Raw genomic sequence first — 18,452 nt, forward strand, 5'->3', positions numbered from 1 at the left:
AATTGAGCCAACATTGCGTTAGTATTGATTTGAGCGGTACACATGTATGTAGTATATTTGATAAAGATCACGCCTATTACTTGGACAAGACATTGCTTTTCTACAACGATTTTTTCATGTTTTTAAATCTTAAGGTATTAAAAGTATCATTCTATTCTTGCTTGTTAAATACATTTTTTTTTAAATAAATATAAACAATGTTTGAACTTTGAAGAAGATACGCTTCTTAAGATGCTTTTGGATGATCTTTGAAGGACTAAGCAGAACAGCTTGAATGATTGCTAATAGAGTGGTGGGGTGAAAAGAACTAAAAATTTACTTGTAGGCTGAAGACCTGTTAGGAGCGAAATAAATACATAATCACCGATAGTAAGATAGTAAATGATTTAAATATGTATATTTCAACGCTACAGCATTACTAAGTTTCTGTCAATGACATAAAAAGGTAAGTACAGGCCTTTTTTTTAAACGTTAAGATGCGACTTTAACAGTTTTCTTAGGTTAAAAAAAACTAATTTTAATTAAACAAATTAGTCACTATTCATAATTCACTTATTCATAAATTATTCGCAATATATTGTCACTGCGATTTTACTTCAATTTTAAATAATGATGATTAATTTTTAAATTTTAGATGACATTAAATAACTAAAAAAATATATCAAAGAATATGAAATTAAAAACTTTATATCAATTTCCATCAATATAGTTACGTAATAAAAAAAAACTAATTTTAACAAAAAAAGAAAACAAAAAAATATTTTTTTAATGCTTACACAATAACAATTTGATAGAATATATTTAAGAAGTAATAATTTTATATAAAACATATAAAGTACTGATAAAAAATATACTTAAGTTTTTTTTAAAATTAATGTCACATGATCTCTTGGCAATGAAAATACAAAATAAAAATAATTAAAACTATGTCTCAACTTATGATTGTATCGTTCGCAATAATTAAAAGATGAAATGAAAGACGTTTTACGATTTATAATTTGAATATTTGATACATTGAATATAATTGATATATTATTATTAACTAAAGATACGTAATTATCGGATATTGAAATTATATAAGTTATCATTTTTATTTGTTTGGTAGGTATTTTCATATTGCTAACTGTGATTTCGAAAATATGATTTGAATGTGGCGATTGCTGTAATAGTTAAAAATAATATAAATATAAACCATGTTTTCAATAGGTACATATAATTATGACTTTACATAAAACAAACTGTTAAACACGCATCAGCAATCAATAAATATATTTAATCTGATAAAATTTCGTTCGAATAATATTAACATACAATTGAATATAACTACTGACGTACTTGTATAAGCGGTCAAAAGTGAGAATAGCGAACGTATGCGTAACGTCTACAACACTTACAATCATGCAAACACTACGATGCGAACAATGTTACGATAACCGATCACATGAATAGTCGAAAATCGAATTAAATCTCGACATAAAATGCGAACAGACAATAAGATAATTTCAAAACGATATTTACAATATTTAAAGATCTTACAACGTAAATAAACTCTCAAAAATATACGTAATAGACCCACTCGCGTCAACGTTTCATAATCTGTCATTAAATCACAGGTTAAGGGCCTGTATCACCAATTGTGAATATAATTTATCCTGCAAATAATTAACGAAAAGGCTTAAACAGCAGGAGAGAGAATAGGCCATTAGGACCTCTCCTCACAATTAATCACAAAAACCACCACTTTTAGATTCACAATGTTGAATAGAACTATGCCATAAATAAAGTGGAATTAAATGGTTTAAATTAATAATATATTATAAACTTTTATCCGTAGAATACCGCCTTCTGTCAATAGCGTTAACAGCATTTGGTGAAACAGGCCCTTAAAAAAATAATAGTCGAAGTGAGTCTTTAAACACACTGATAACACTTTTTACACTTTGTGTTCCTAATGCTTCTCCGCATTCCCTTTATTATCACTACACGATGCATAAGTACAACAATTTCGATCTAATTCTAAGCAATTCGGTTAGCTACACTCATTGGATCTTGAAAATTGACAGCGCCCGACAATGAGCGAATACTTTATAGAAATTTTGAAGAAAAAACAATAAATTAATACTTTATTGTCCATTGGAATTTAGTTAAAAAGTAAATGTTGAAATGTGTTATTTATAACATTGTATAACCAGCTACTTTTTTTTTCAAAATTTCTTTAAAGTTAGTAACATTTTGAAATATTATTAAAAATAGTAATTCCGACGACCAACAAAATAAAATAAAACGCTGTCATGATAAGGGCTATTGAATACTGATAGATCAAAGGGTACGGCGAGAGTTTAAGTCTTTTGTTAGCTTTACATAAATTCGTACTAACTAATTCTTAGGTGGGTTAAAGATTTCCTGCCCTTTGTTTTATTAATAGTATTGCCAAAAATCTGTTATCTAAAGCTTAATTATATTTGAAAAATTTATTTAACTGTTACAAAATGTATCCGTCGCCGACATCTAACTGATTTACCCAACTAATTTACATTTCACAATTTTATATATTTTAGCCGAACCGAATCAAGTTGTTTCACAGCCGTATTGAAGTCTTGGTAGTTGTCTCTGCCACTTTTGGAATTAATATGAAAAAAAGTACGCAAAACTATTATTGTCTTTGGTGTTACTAACGATAATCATTAATAACAGAAATGCGTACCTTTTACTAAATAATGATTTACATGAAAATATATCCTTAAAGCTGTTTACGGGCAGAGACGAAATTAATTAAAATAAGAGGCGGGAATGATGTTCCTTTGTTAATGTTCTTAAAATACGGTTGTCATTTGTATTCATATCACATTTTAATATACATATGTCCGTTGTTATAAATTAGGCCGTCCGCGCAAAAGTGGTACTTGATGCAGAAACGCAGACGACAATATTCTATCCCTTTCAAATTATACTTATTTTCTTTAGACAATTATATTTTTATTAACAATATATGTACCATATATTCTCTTATGAAATATATTTTGAAACGCTACTTTGATACTATTTCAAAGTGTCTGATAGAAATGTTTGTACGATTCGTCCACTTTTGCAGAGACAGCCGCGGTTGTTCTTAATATTATTTTGTTATACATTATGTACTTATTTGACCTAAGCCTCTTCTATTTGTTCTCAGTCTCAGGGAATGTATGTTGGTAAGTCTCTTCGTTGCCTTACATTATATGTTCTTCGCGTCGAACTTTATATAAATGTGTTAAAAAATATTTGAAGAAAACCATTTTTTTTTAATTTATTTATTATTTCGAGTAATTTAATGTGTTTATTTATCTAACAAAGTACTTAGTACTATAACCTACTTGAAGCAATTTCTTTTAATACAATTAAATTGGCCTAGTAGTGATTATTCGTTTATAATAATTATTTAGCACAACTCGATATTACAGGAATCGAAATACGTACGAATATATATAATTATATTTTTAATTGTATTATTTGTACACTATATTTAAAGGCATATTTTCGAATATATATCGGGTTATTCTTAAGATCACAATGTTTGTGCGTGACTATGATTTATATATTTTTATTTATTATCAATATTTGCACTCCTTGTGTCGTTGTCGAGGGGAGCTAGCAGTGAGCCGTTGTAACTTGTGACGTGTTCAGTCTGTGTGTCTGGTGACGAAAATGTAACTGGGGACGGACTATATGACATTACACTGAAATAAAATAATTAGAATCTCTGCTGATTCGTATTTTTTTTTTTTACATACAAGGTAGTGCATTCCGAATATTAATTGAAATCGATAAAAGTAACTTGATTTATGAAATAAAATTTTAAGTATTTTTCACTTCTGTTGTCGATAGTATATATATATATTTTTATATATAAAAACAATTTACAATCGTTCATGAGCTTAAAATATATCCCACACATAAGTTTCACGTCCCTTCGGAGAAAACTATAATCATCGCAACAACAGAGTGGCACGTACGATAAAAATAACTGTATTTAATACAGTATTTTATTGAGATTATCATTCTCTTAAAGCTATAGAGTTGATATAAATTATAATATGTATTTTTTTAATACTTCGTTATTTTTGTGCAATTCGATATTCGTGCCGCGGGTAGTTTGATATTATAACATATAGATATATACATGTCCCACGGTTCTGACTAGATGTTTCGAATTAGTCTACCACGCCAAGATACGATTGTACGTATGTAGGTTGTAGTTTATGTACTTTTTACGTATAAAACATTTTTATGTTAAAACCTCACTCATACAAACTTGTGTTTATTTAAAAAAAATATATTAAAATTAATTATGGTCTATTTGAAAAAAAAAATAAGATGTTTTTATTTATCAGTGTATAAAATTATTAATATTGGCTGCATATATTTTAAAAGAATGTATTATACATTACATTACCATTGTATTTGTCAAAAATAATACAAATCTTTAGTATATATGTGTCGCGTAGACTTTAAAATATTTTCGTCTTGAATAAAAGGACTTCTGGGGAACATTTGACTTCTAAGCCTATTATTAGTCCTACGTCTAATAGCTCTGCCTATATAAATACTGTTGAATTTTATTTACCAAATGTAATATATTTTATTTTGGTCTACCTAAAATCGCATTTTTAGATAATAATAGCATGGCGATTCCATGCTGCCCTTGGCGTGGGTTAACTAACTTTTTAAAAATTTTATTTTGTCGTTAACTACGATAAATTCGTATTTTTGCGAGATGATGCCAGTAAACATATCATTCGGCTTTTCTCATTTTTTCTATACATATTAGAAATTACTAGGAAACTCTATTATCTTTGATATTATATAATATAATCTGTATTTATAAACTTGTTACCCAATTATTTGCCACCTTTGATATGATAAAATTTTTGATGCGGCTTTTTTTAAATATTAACAATAGAACTTTTTGGTCATAATTAATCGTTCTACCATAGACAAGTTTATAACTACAGATTGAATATATTTATACATATACACTCTGTCAGTAACTTGGTGAAAATTGACTTTTACTATGACTTACGCTTCTTTTCTAATTTGTATGGTACATAAATTATACAATTTTCACAGATCTTTTTCTTTCTTTTCACTTAGGAAATCTTAAAGCTATTTACAAGCGTCAAACATCTACGAAGGATTAGCGTTACTTTCACTAAGTGCATAATGAGATGTTTATAGTAAATCGTGAACTATTTTAAGCTTTAATACCGCCTCACAGTAAACTACACAAAGGAACTTTTAAAAATTAAATATTTTACTAATATTTATGAGAAACTGCAAAAATTTTAAAATATACAATTGAATATTCGAAAAAAAGTCCTTTAGGCCAAAATCAAATGATTTTTTTTAAATATTGGATATCTTCAATCAACTGTTTAATAGAAATATATTAAAAACGATATATAAACGTAATCGACATATACCTAACAATATATTTCTTATATCTAAAATTTATTCCTAACGAGTTTAGAACCCAAAACCAATTGATTTAATAAAACATTCAACAACATAATTATAATAACCTTTTTAAATTAACCTGACTGGTCTCGGAGAGATATTTCAAGTAAAATATGGAAGTTATAATAAACTAATCTTCATGTCTCAAGTTTCAATAATGATAAAATAGTTTTAAAACATTATACAAAAAAGAATTACAAATTACAAAAATTACCGACAACCTAAAAATGTGGCAAATCCAGCGTTTTCTTCAAATTTTGTGTTACTGTCCGAGGGACAAATATTTTACATTTAAGGATATTACAAGCTACAGTCGCTTACTGGTAACTCGGTATACTGCATTTTCATTTCGTGGTCATCTTTGCGTTGATTAAAATCTGTAAAAAGAAAGCGTGTTTTGTAGTTCTGCAGTACAATAATATCGATTACTTTGACAAATTAAATTGACAAGTATTACAATAAATATTATTAATGATAACTTATAAAGTACTCGTCAGATCTTGCTGAAATGAGACCGTAAGACAAGTACCAGCTTTTGAATCAAAAAATAATTAAAAAAAAAAACGATACAACCAATAAAAAGTTATGAGGTAACTAACACACACACAAAAATACAATCGAATTGAAGAGAAGCTCCTCCTATATTGGCATATTTTGGCTTTATTGCCCTCCACTCTTGAAGCGCGCGGCCATGTACACTACACTACCTACACACACACACACACACACACACACACGCACGCACGCACGCACGCACGCACGCACGCACGCACGCACGCACGCACGCACGCACGCACGCAGGCACGCACGCACGCACGCACGCACGCACGCACGCACGCACGCACGCACGCACGCACGCACGCACGCACGCACGCACGCACGCACGCACGCACGCACGCACGCACACTGCACACTCACGCGCGCGGAGAGGCTCGCAGGCTCTCCCGCAGCACGTAGTCGACGCGCTGCGCCAGCGAGGCGCGCGGCCGTGTACACTACACACAACATACACACACGACACACTGCACACTACACACACACACACACACACACTCACGCGCGCGGTGCGGCTCGCAGGCTCTCCCGCAGCACGTAGTCGACGCGCTGCGCCAGCGAGGCGCGCGGCCGTGTACACTACACACAACATACACACACGACACACTACACACACACACACACTGCACACTCACGCGCGCGGTGCGGCTCGCAGGCTCTCCCGCAGCACGTAGTCGACGCGCTGCGCCAGCGAGGCGCGCGGCCGTGTACACTACACACAACATACACACACACACACACGACACACTGCACACTCACGCGCGCGGTGCGGCTCGCAGGCTCTCGCGCAGCACGTAGTCGACGCGCTGCGCCAGCGAGGCGCGCGGCCGCAGCGCGGGGTGCAGGCGCTCCCAGCCCACAGGCGCCCACTCGAACTCCGTGAATGAGTTTACTTGCTGTGGACAACGTTCATTTTTATTTAATTGAAATTAAACCACCTCGTATATGTTCGACAAGGGCTGTTGTGAAGGAGTTTAATGTTGTAAAATTTGCCATCAGATCAGTGCCAGTCCAGTTTTACTGATCAAAAATAATAATAACAAGGTCCAAAAACGAACGCAAACATTTTAACATACTCGTATTATAATCGTATTACATTATTAAATTAAGTTCACTTTTTTTTCCAAATCTCAAGAAAGATCTCTCCGCTCTTCAAATAATCTATCTCTTTCTACTCCTATTCATCGATCTGGGTTTATGTCTGATTCATTTGCTGTTTCTGCTGTTCGTCTCTGGAATTCGTTACCCGAGTCCATCCGTAAAGCTCCTTCACGTGACTCGTCGAGGCAAGTTAAGGGGTTCTTCTTAGCCAAAATTTAACCTAATTTAATGAACTCAATGAACACTGTAATTTTGTTTTGATTATTGTTAGTTGATGGATCTCCTACTGGGCGCGTCCCCGTGTTTACCGCTCCGGGTGGGGGGGGGGGGGTTCGTTGGACCCCACGGACAAAAACCAGAGGAGTGCTGGGGCCATTGGGTCGCGCTCCTGGGGATGGGTGGGGGAAAAAAAAAATGCCGAATGGCACTGTGTTGCGGGTGAGGGGGTTTACACCCGCCCGCAGGGCTGGCGGGCGGTGGGTTGGGGGATCCGTCGTCCACACTAATCGGCCGAGGGGGGGAAGGCACATTTTACGTGTTCAAGTGCGTTGTTTGTTTTTAATATATGCCGATGATGGTTTTGAGAATGATTTGTTAGGGAGACTGTTTACAGCGTGGAGCATGATAAATACATCTAGATTAAGCTGATACGAGTCATGACAAGATGATAGGGTGATGTTTATAGTGCCCTTGCAATTGTTTTTCGCTCCTACTCCTAAGCTATCGAGGTAGTCCCAACCTTTGAGCGCCATTGTCGGTGATAATCGACGTTTGAGATCCCTGGTCGATAAGGGCTCGCATGGTATGAATAGAGCCATCAACAGCTTGGACGTTGATCAGAGCGGTTGCTAATAAAATCTCCTGAGAGTCATCTAGTGACGCGAGAGAGTAGAGTAAGCGGTGCTGTTTGACTTTGTATTCGACGTTGCAGTGTTTTTTGATGCGGCAAAGGCTTCATGAACCAAAGTATGATTTAATTGGTACTTATGACAACTTTTTCTTGAAAAACATTCATTACCGTTATGATTATAAAGGCAATTTGGCATAACGATAGCTTGTGAATTGTTTGTCGTTTGATACGCTAAAAACGTTTCGCAATATGAAATAGCGTGATCTTAATTTCAAATGGGGCATTTTGGCTTCACTGTAGACGTTAACCTACTTTTGCTATTAAAATTATTTGATTTAAATAATTGATTTTGATTGCTTACATATGACTTAAATGTATATGATTTTCTTTTAATTTGAGGGCTGAGATATATATTGCGGATGCGGGGTGGATTTTGTGGGATCTTGTTTTTGTTTAGAGGACTCCAGAGAGGTAAATTTGGCTTCTAAAAATATGAAATGAATCTTTTAAAAATCGGTAAATCTCTCGGATGCTTCAGTGACTCGATGTAGTCGTTGTGAGTATCCGCGTCTAATTTCTACGTGAGTATATAGACGATGATGGGATCGTATATGACTACTTACAACCTATTTTAAGACCTATTATTATAGAACAGCAGCATGGATTTATTAACAGAAGATCTACTGAAACAAATTTATGTGAATTTATTATTATTCTTGGGCTTAATGGCTTTCAGTTGTGCCAGGGGCACTGTCGATTTCGCCAATGTCACGTGGGATAGAAGAGACACGAAGGATATGTGAATTTATCGACTTTGTCGCGAATGCTATGGATGAGAGTTACCAGGTGGACGCCGTGTACACTGATTTTTCTAAGGCTATTGACAAAATTTCACATTCTATCCTCCTTGAAAAATTAAGATATATTGGTGTACATGGCGACCTCCTGCATTGGATTGAATCCTATTTGTCTAATAGAAGCCAAGCGGTTACAATAAAGGGGTTTTTCTCATCTTTCATTCCCGTGCCATCTGGAGTTCCACAAGGATCACACTTGGGTTCATTACTTTTTAATATTTACATCAATGATATCAATTTAATTTTCAAATACTCAAAGTTTTTAATAAAATATATAAAAAAATCAAAAACCCTGAGGACTGCTTGTATTTCCAGGAAGATCTTGACTCTTTCAGCTCCTATTGTTTAAGTGATTCCTTACTTCTTGAAAAAATGTAACGTAACTAGGAAAAGATTAGTTATTGATTTTGCGTATAAATTATGTGGGGGGGGGGGTCATTTCGAGAGTTAACATTGTCAAGGATCTTGGTGTCTACGTCGATTCTAAGGATTTCTAAAGAATTTAAACGTTCGTCTACACTTATATTATTGTTATTATATAATGCTTTTGTTAGGTCTACTTTATATAGAGTATGCTTCTTCTGTTTGGAATCCTCAGTACAATAATCACATCTCTAGAATAGAACGTATTCATAATCGTTTTGTCAAGGCCCTTAAGTCGACCACAATTTTTAACCAAAACAATTTTATTACAATGATGACGGCCGGTGACCGACAAGTTCAACGAGACCAAGTACTATTGTTTAAAATTATAAAAAGTCATGTTGATTCGCCTTATCTGCTCTCGAGATTATTTTTCCATTGTCCACGAATTAGTTCTAGACGTAGGGAGACATTCTGCGTTCCTGTAACCAGAACTAATTTCGCACGAAATTTATTTATGAATAGAAGTTGTAATAAGTCCAACTTATTTCGTTTCATTGACCAAATTTAATTCTCATATTAAAAATATTTTGTCTAAGGGTAATCGTACTTGAAATTAAAATTATAATTATTACTATCACTCTTTTAACATTTTTAATTTAAATTTTAAATTTTAGTTAACATTCTTATTGATCAATACAATTGTTTTATTTATTATATTTTTAATGTAATCTGTAAATTAGTTTCACACTCTCTAATCTCATTGACTCATGTAAGTTTGGTTGGTTTTAAGGCGCATCTACGCCATATACTTATTATGTATTATTAGTCATTGGAAACTGTTCTGGTGATGATTTTCCAAATGTGTGTTTTTTTATAAAAATTATTATATACTGTATGTTTCCATTAAAAATTAAATAAAATCCCAATTCTCTATACTGACTCCGAAATTTTTAATAGCGTTAAGGCATTCGATGGTGGTGTCGTGAATCCTTTTAATTGCAATTACGGACTGTTGCTGCATAACAGGCTGGTTAAAAAGGACACTCATGTGAGAATAAATAATTGTATTTGCAGGCAAACGAAAAAAAAACGACTTCAATTATATCGACAAGTAATACAACGTACAATACGGCCGAAGTATCTTGGCGAGTCTGAACATAGGTTCTGCGAACTTTAGCGCATGTACACTCATAAAGAAAACTGTCACTATCATTTATTTTTATTTTTTTATAAATCAATGTACGAATAAAATTTCCCTAATACCAACCAACCAAACAACCAAGTACAAATAAAGTAAACCTTTCGACAGTGGCAGATTTTTTATTACAAACACACACAATAATATTTCACTTAATACTTTTTATATACACAACAAGACACATTATTATTTAATCACTGTCGCTGAGGGGGGAAATCCCTATCATAAAGTCGTCGGCCCCTTGCGTACCATGTGAGGTACTTGGCACAGGTTCATCCTCGTAATCGCCGCTCTCGCTTTCAGACGCTCCGAATCTGAAGCTGTATTGATGCTTTGTTCTTCCGTCATATCGTCAATAATATGGTCGCTCTTTCTATATTCATCTTCGACCTCGTGAACTTTTCTTCATAAAGCTCTCCATTCTTCCTGACCCATTAAATTTATTTTTTCATGTATGAGCTCCATTGTCCGGGTTACATTCCAGTCAACGTTTTTAGCGGCTAAGTGCATTTTTTTTTGTTTTTTTTTTTTATTTCTAGTACAATATTATTTTCAGGCGAATGTCACTTTTCTCTATAAGTACCTTTCAATTGGTTTTGGTCTTTCGCCACTTGAAACCTAAGTTTTTGATAATTGTCTTTAAGCTTGTTTTAGCACCTTGAAAATTTATATCCCGTCTGAGTTTCACTAGTAATTTGTGGAAGTTATGTATGCATCTTTTTATTACACCTTGGTCAAAATTATCGACATCAGTAATAGGTTTTGATCTAGACCTTTTTTTATCAGGCGTGCGGAACACCGAAAGTAAGCCCGAAACATTTCCATCAGTTGCGATCCGCTGTATTGTGCGTTGCTTAAATATACTTTGTCTACATCTTTTACACCTTCATCTTTTCTTTTTTCATATACTGCGTTAAATCATAAATTATTTTTCTCGCCTGGCGATTTAAGACACAATTATGCTTTGGCAGCATATTTGCCAAATAATATAAGTGCCAACTGACACTTGCAAATAACACAAATTAAATAAACTTAATACTTAACAAAAAACAATAACAACTACTAACACTAACTACTAATAATAACAATTAACAATTTTTTTTTTTTTTTTATATTTATTTAAGTTAACAAACAGTGTTCACAATATAGTTTTACATAACAGACTTACAATACAAACATTATTAATCGTGACACCAACACCGTCAACTCCAGATTACAATTTTATAATAGTAAAAAATGCACATCAAGGAAAAGAAATGGTAGGTATCTAATATACATAATACATCACAAATACATTTTTTCCCTAAATACCATCAACCAAACACTAGTGATTATTATTGTTATTATTACTCAGCTAGAAATACATACTAAGCAGACAACTTATATATCTTTCTATTTCTTAAACATTAACTGTACATTGCGCAGTCAAAGTAGAAATAGGGTGCATTTTTGTCGATATGGATACCCTAGCCCTACGACTTGCATCTTGGGATCAGTGTTAACTACTAGGCTACCCACACCGAGTCCGTATGCAAGGTTTGAATTCAATGAGTAAACCCGTTTACGTTTGTACTGTTAATGCAATAATTCAAAAATTTCTTTTTTAAACTTAGCAACTCTTGCGAATAAGATATCCACCGACAAAAAATGCTTATTATAAACATCAGTAACTCTATACAAGGGTGAGCGTTTACCAGCATTTGTTCTACAAAATGCAGTGGCAAATATGGAATGTGGCTTACGAGAGTGCGTTCCAGTTGGAATCTTATAACATAATTTATTATTTAGGGGGATACAATCATACTTATTATGACATAAGTCGTAAAGCATCATTAATTCAAGATATGTTCGTCTTGATTTAAGAGTGGAGAGTTTGTATTTGTCTAACATCTGAACATAAGATAAATGCCAAAAGCAATATTTATAATGCATACAACGTAAGAATTTTTTTTGAACTGTCTCTAGCGCATCTATATATTTGCTATAATATGGGTTCCATATAGGTACAGCGTATTCAAGTTGAGGACGTATTAGTGATTTATAAATATGAAGATATGTTGAAGCCAACTTAAACTCATTACAAGTACGCATCGCAAATCCGTATAATTTATAAGCATTGCTAATTATATAATCGATATGTATATTTAAACGTAGCTTTCTGTCTAGTATAACCCCAAGATCTCTGATGTGTTCCACAACCTGAAGACGCTCACCACATAACATATAGGAAAAACTGCTAAGTGTCCTTTTTTTTGTAAAAGTTATAGCTTTGCACTTATTTAAGCTAAGCGCTAATTTATTTACCGTGCAGTAAGCTGAGAATCTGTCAAGGTCCTCTTGCAGTCTCCTATGGTCATCTGAACTTTGGATTTTATGATATATTTTAAGATCATCAGCGTATAACAGAAAGTAACTAGACTTGAAACAGTGGTGAATGTCGTTTATAAACAATATAAATAATAATGGCCCCAATATAGAACCTTGTGGCACTCCAGAGCTAATAGATACGAAATTAGATTCATATCCATTGATCATTACTTTTTGGGTGCGATTTGTTATATAAGATTTAAACCAACGCCACAAGTTTCCGCGTATTCCATTAAAGGCAAGTTTCTCAAGAAGTATCTTGTGATCCACCCTATCAAATGCCTTTCGAAAGTCAGTATAAATACTGTCTGATTGTATGTTAAGATCTAGTGCTTCAAATAGATGACTAATATAAATTAATAAATTTGTTGTCGTAGAACGCCGCTGTACAAAACCGTGTTGCTGTTCTATTATATTTTTATGTAAAAATGGGTAAATATTATTATGAACTAATCTTTCAAAAAGCTTCGACAGAGTAGGTAGAATGGATATGGGCCGGTAATTTACAATGTCACTTTTAGTACCACCCTTGTGTATCGGCACAATCCGAGCGGATTTCCAAACAAGCGGAAAAGTCCCTTCACGTAAACAACAATTAAATATTATTTGCAGCGGCCTAGAAATAGATTCTGCAACATTTTTTAAGAATATTGGTGGAATGCCGTCCACCCCTGCTCCCTTATTAACATCAAGTGCTTGCAGTTCTTTATTAATTTCATTTTGGGTTAAAATAATAGTACTAATCATCAAATCCGAATCATGATTTTTATCCGGAATATCATCAATATCAAAATTATCATCAACTGTACTGGGTTCAAATACAGATAGAAAATAATTGGAAAATAACTCACATATCTTTACAGGATCACTAGTAGTGTCATTTTTATATGAAAAAAAATTTGGAAGGCCCCCATTGCTCTTTAAATTATTTATATAGGTCCATAGATAATTAATGTTGTTACGTATACTACTTTCAACCATATTCATATAATTTTTATAGCATTTACGCGACTCAAATTTAAACCTCTTTCTGTACATAGAAAACTCTTCATAATCAACTTGATTTTGATACACTTTCCATTTAATCCAACATTGACTTTTATTTTTGAGGATATGAATTAAGGCAGAAGTAAACCAAGTGGGATACTTAGAATTCTTAATTATTTTTGTAGGGATACAATTTTTGATTATAGAAAATAAAGTATCATACAAAGTAATGACAGCATCTTCTACTGATTGATTCTCTAAAACCTTCACCCAGTCAACACCATTTATTTCTGTGTTAATTAATGAATAATTAGCATTTTTATAATTATATTGTTGTTTAGGAATAGTTCGTAATGGTTTAAAATGCCTATTAATTGGTACCAGTACATAGAAAGGCGGGTGATGTTCGTCTATCGGCAGCAGTGAAATAGGAACAAGTGAAGATCCGCAATCGTTAATATTAGTTATAAAAAGATCTAGTATTCGATCATTTCTATTTTTTAATTTATTAACTTGCAAGCAATTGAACAAAGACATAAAATTTATTAAATGAATATTAGATTGGTTGTATGTATTCAACATAATAGGTTCCAAATGTGCACAACTCTGCCGCCATTCTAAACTGGGTAAATTGAAATCACCTGCAACTATAAATGAATTTATATCAGGACTGTAAAGAACATTCTCCAAGTAATCAAAATATGAAGCATATACTTCGGAACTCATACCGGGCGGAATGTACGCTACACTTATAACAAAACAGTAATTTCGCATTCTTAATTCGAGTGATATATGATCAACAAACGGAGACGGGGATGAGGGCGCAGCCGCGCGGGTGGCAGTAGAGGAAGTGAGCGCCTGACCTGCGCAAGCGCCACGCGGCATGACTGGCAGCTCCCGCCGTACCGCTACTAGCACCCCGCCCCCGTCCCGCCGCCCGCTGCCAGCGCGATTTCTGTCACATCTAAACACTCTGTAACGACTGTCTATGTATTCCGAATCATTAATATTTTCATGAAGCCACGTCTCTGTTAAAATAATTACATCATAATCATGAAGCAAAATATTCATATATAGGATATGTAGCTTAGTCCTAATTCCCCTACAATTCTGATAATATACAGATAATACACTATTAGAACTATCCATTATATAAAACTTTTCTATGATATATTGATAATTTAGTATTATTAATATAACAATGTCGTACAGAATATTTACTCAACGCACACCCGTACATAAACAAAAACAGCAATCGCCGGCAAATATAATCACGAAGAAAAAAAGGACATTCGTCACGGTAATTTACATCAATTATATGCAGTGACCACATTATGAGAACCCACATTACAACATAATATGTTTTATTACGTAGAAGCTTATTATAAACTTTTTTATTATTACATTTGTCATTTTTATAGGCTAAATTAAATTCCTTGCACAACAAACACGTCTCATCGATAAATAGATCTACCCACATCAATATACTAGTTATTATAAATCTCACAACAAACAAGTCAATACTTCTAAGCATACTTAAACAATAATAAATAGTTGTAAGGTGACAATATATTAAACTTAAGAACCAGACCTGCTTATTTTTTTGAGTAGGATTGGGAAATTTTATTATCAATATCATGCACCGTACGTATAGAAATAACTGGGGACGTGTCCGTTTGTCGCACCAATATGGTACCGTGCTTAACCCACACATATTTAAAATCACTTTTTTTTGCAGCTTCTCGACATTGCCGAAATAATAGTTTATTTTTTAATGTTAGATGTTCATTAATATATATAATGTGTGGAGAGCCGGGTATGGACAGCTGACTTGAGTTCAATCCCCGCCTTGCACGGCATCCTGTGATAAAATTATCGCGAATTACGCGCGTAGTAAACTTAACGATAACGTTTTTAGGCCGAGGGTTCTTTTGATCCGCATGAGGTACACGGTGTATGGATATTATCTCGGAACGCTGAATTCGTATCTTGATTTCATTGCCTATACTTTCTAGAATGTCTATCAGGTTTTCACCACGCCTTTCAGGGAGATTGGATATCTCAATATTACACTGTCTCGCCTGCTGTTCCATGATTGATATTTTATTCTCGAGTTCAAGTATCCTGTCTTGGAAGACAGAAGAATGGGATACAGTATCTTCGATGGCCTGGATTCGTTTGTCAAACTCCTTTTCATTCTCAGACGCATATTGAAGAGACTTTTCAGCTTCCAGCAGCCGTTCACCTACCTCGGTCAGTGTTTTCCTTATATTTATGTTGTCTGTAGAAAGTTTCTGCACATTTGTATTTAAGTTCTCTAATGATGATGATATTTTCGATATTTGTTGAGTTAGGGCCACATTGACCGCCTCTGCAATGGCATTATTGATATTTTGTGTTACCTTGTTATAGAAAACCTCCAGCTGATGCTCAAATTTCTTCTCCAATGCAACAACAACGTCATCATAATCCATTTGCTTCCGCTTTCGCATATTAACAAAGTCGGTTCTCTCAGTGTTTGTAGGTAGCTCCGGGCTCGATGCGTAGAGGGCCGGCGGCGTACGTTGTAACGACATCGTCGGTGTTCACTTTGAATTATTATTTATTAGATATATACCACTGCGCACAAACAAATATCGCACTACGGATAATGGCACTAAGAACTACTATTGTACTCAAAGATAACAGAAAAACTTAGGCAACGATGTGCAACTACCACTTCCAACGACGTGCGGACGATGAATTTAAAACCATAACAACGAAAACTTTTGTAACCGATTGTGCTCAAGACAGAGATAACGGCACCAATGCTAACGTGTGACTGAGACATATTACCGTATACCGAGCATTGCCGAATAAGCACAAAGCTGTACGAAGTAACCAAAAGGGGATGTCCAATACGAGCGACTGTGGGTGTTGTTTAATCGATTTTTATTCAAATCGATTAAAATTAACTCATAAAAATATATTTATTATTTATTTTATAAGGTGGTTTTAAATTTTCTCAAACAGTCTTTACTCAATTAGTCGTTATTAGATAACTGATATTCAAGTAAATTGTATCTTTCAATCGAGAAAATTTAATTCTTTTTAGTTTTTTTTTTTTTGTATATCAAAGTTGAAATTTCTTTTATTAACGACAAAATTCACTCAATTTGCAAATCTTATTCCTTTAATATCTTATATTAAAAAAAAAAAACAATAAATCCTAAATAAAAGTAATCGATTACGAATTTCAAGCAGCAAGTACGTAGAAGAATTATTTCTTTTCGGATTATTTACTAGCTGTTTACCGACTTCGCGACTTCGTCCGCCTAGAATTTAACAAAAAAACGAACGGACGGACGGACAGATGGACATTATAAAAAAAATATATTTTGGTATATGTACCGTGTATACATCCATATGCATTTAGTAAAATTGGTTATTTTTATATTACAAACAGACACTCCAATTTTATTTATTTGTATAGATAAAGATTAAACATCGTAATAGTCAAAATACGTACTTTAACATAGTCAGGGTCGAGCATTTTCTGTGTGTCTGTAGCTAGAACTCGAACCATATGGTCGCAGCGAGTCGCCGACGTAAAACGACTTTGTCTGTTGTATATAGCAGATATTTCTAGATCTTGAAGACTTCTACGCAGTCTTACTATCCCTAGAAGATCGTACTGCCATACCCAGTAACCTGTCAAAACGGATTTAGAAAATGTAAAGAATTTATCGTTTTTTTTTTTTTTTAAATAAACTCTGGACGTCGACGGGTTTTGGAATTTAGAATCTGTTTTTAACAAATATTTTTGTTTTTGTGTCGTAAAAAACCAATGACTATGGTATATAAATATCCTAAGCGTAAATTAAACATAGAAATATTAAAAAAAAAACTACTAAACATACTATTTAAAAAAGTTATTTTTATTGTCCATCAGTTTTAAATAGTCCTGTGAAGTCTGATCTTTTGTTATATTGTTAAAATATTATGTTTAAAAAAGATTACTAATGTAAATTAATAAGTCTTTGCCACTTACCGTGTAAGACAAGTCGTTTCAAATTAGTGCACTGCCAGCACAATAAAATAATAGGATTCACGTTTGACATTGTAAGCTGAAACAAACAAAATAAAAATTAGAAATAGGTAAATGCTTAAAATTAATGTATCAACTATAAAGATATCTTTAATAAATTATATTTTTAACCGACTTCAAAAAATGGAGGAGGTTACTCAAGTGGACCGTATATCTATATTTTTTATGTATGTTCGGGGATAACTCCGTCGTTTATGAACCGATTTTGATAATTCTTGTTTCGTTGTAAAGGAGATATCCCTAGTTTGGTATCATGATAAGGAAACCAGGACCTGATGATGGGATCCCAGAGAAATCGAGGGAATCTCTCGAAAAGCTGCATAACTTTTTACTGGGTGTATCGATTTTGATGATTTTTAATTTAATCGAAAGCCGATGTTTATCATGTGGTCACATTTAAATTTCATCGAGATCTGATTACAACTTTTGGAGTAATCTTTGATAATGCGTATTTACACGACAATTTTTTTTGTCTACCTACGTTGTATTACTTATCGATATAATTGAATGCGGTTTTTCTTCGTTTGCTTGCAAACACAATTATTTACATTGTTTTTGTTGTTAAAGATACATGACAAAATGAATTTATTA

At 33.5% G+C, this 18,452-nt stretch overlaps 1 protein-coding gene and 1 long non-coding RNA gene across 2 annotated transcripts in view; both read right to left on the reverse strand.

Moving 5' to 3' along the window:
- Positions 1-4,362: 4,362 nt before the first annotated feature.
- On the reverse strand, positions 4,363-6,621 carry LOC123664550. Its single transcript, XR_006744840.1, has 2 exons — positions 6,551-6,621; positions 4,363-5,870 (listed from the first exon to the last, which is right to left on the reverse strand). It is a non-coding gene; the product is annotated as an uncharacterized LOC123664550 (long non-coding RNA).
- Positions 6,622-6,803: 182 nt separating this feature from the next.
- Positions 6,804-18,452, reverse strand: part of LOC123664406 — a 29,686-nt gene continuing 18,037 nt past the window's right edge. The window contains exons 10-12 of the mRNA XM_045598951.1: positions 17,805-17,880; positions 17,283-17,464; positions 6,804-6,944 (exon numbers count right to left, since the gene is read on the reverse strand). Coding sequence (XP_045454907.1) covers positions 6,804-6,944; positions 17,283-17,464; positions 17,805-17,880 — 399 coding nt within the window. The remainder of the gene's footprint in view (positions 6,945-17,282; positions 17,465-17,804; positions 17,881-18,452) is intronic.

This window comes from Melitaea cinxia, chromosome 22 (assembly GCF_905220565.1).
Source record: "Melitaea cinxia chromosome 22, ilMelCinx1.1, whole genome shotgun sequence".
Lineage (NCBI taxonomy): Eukaryota > Metazoa > Arthropoda > Insecta > Lepidoptera > Nymphalidae > Melitaea > Melitaea cinxia.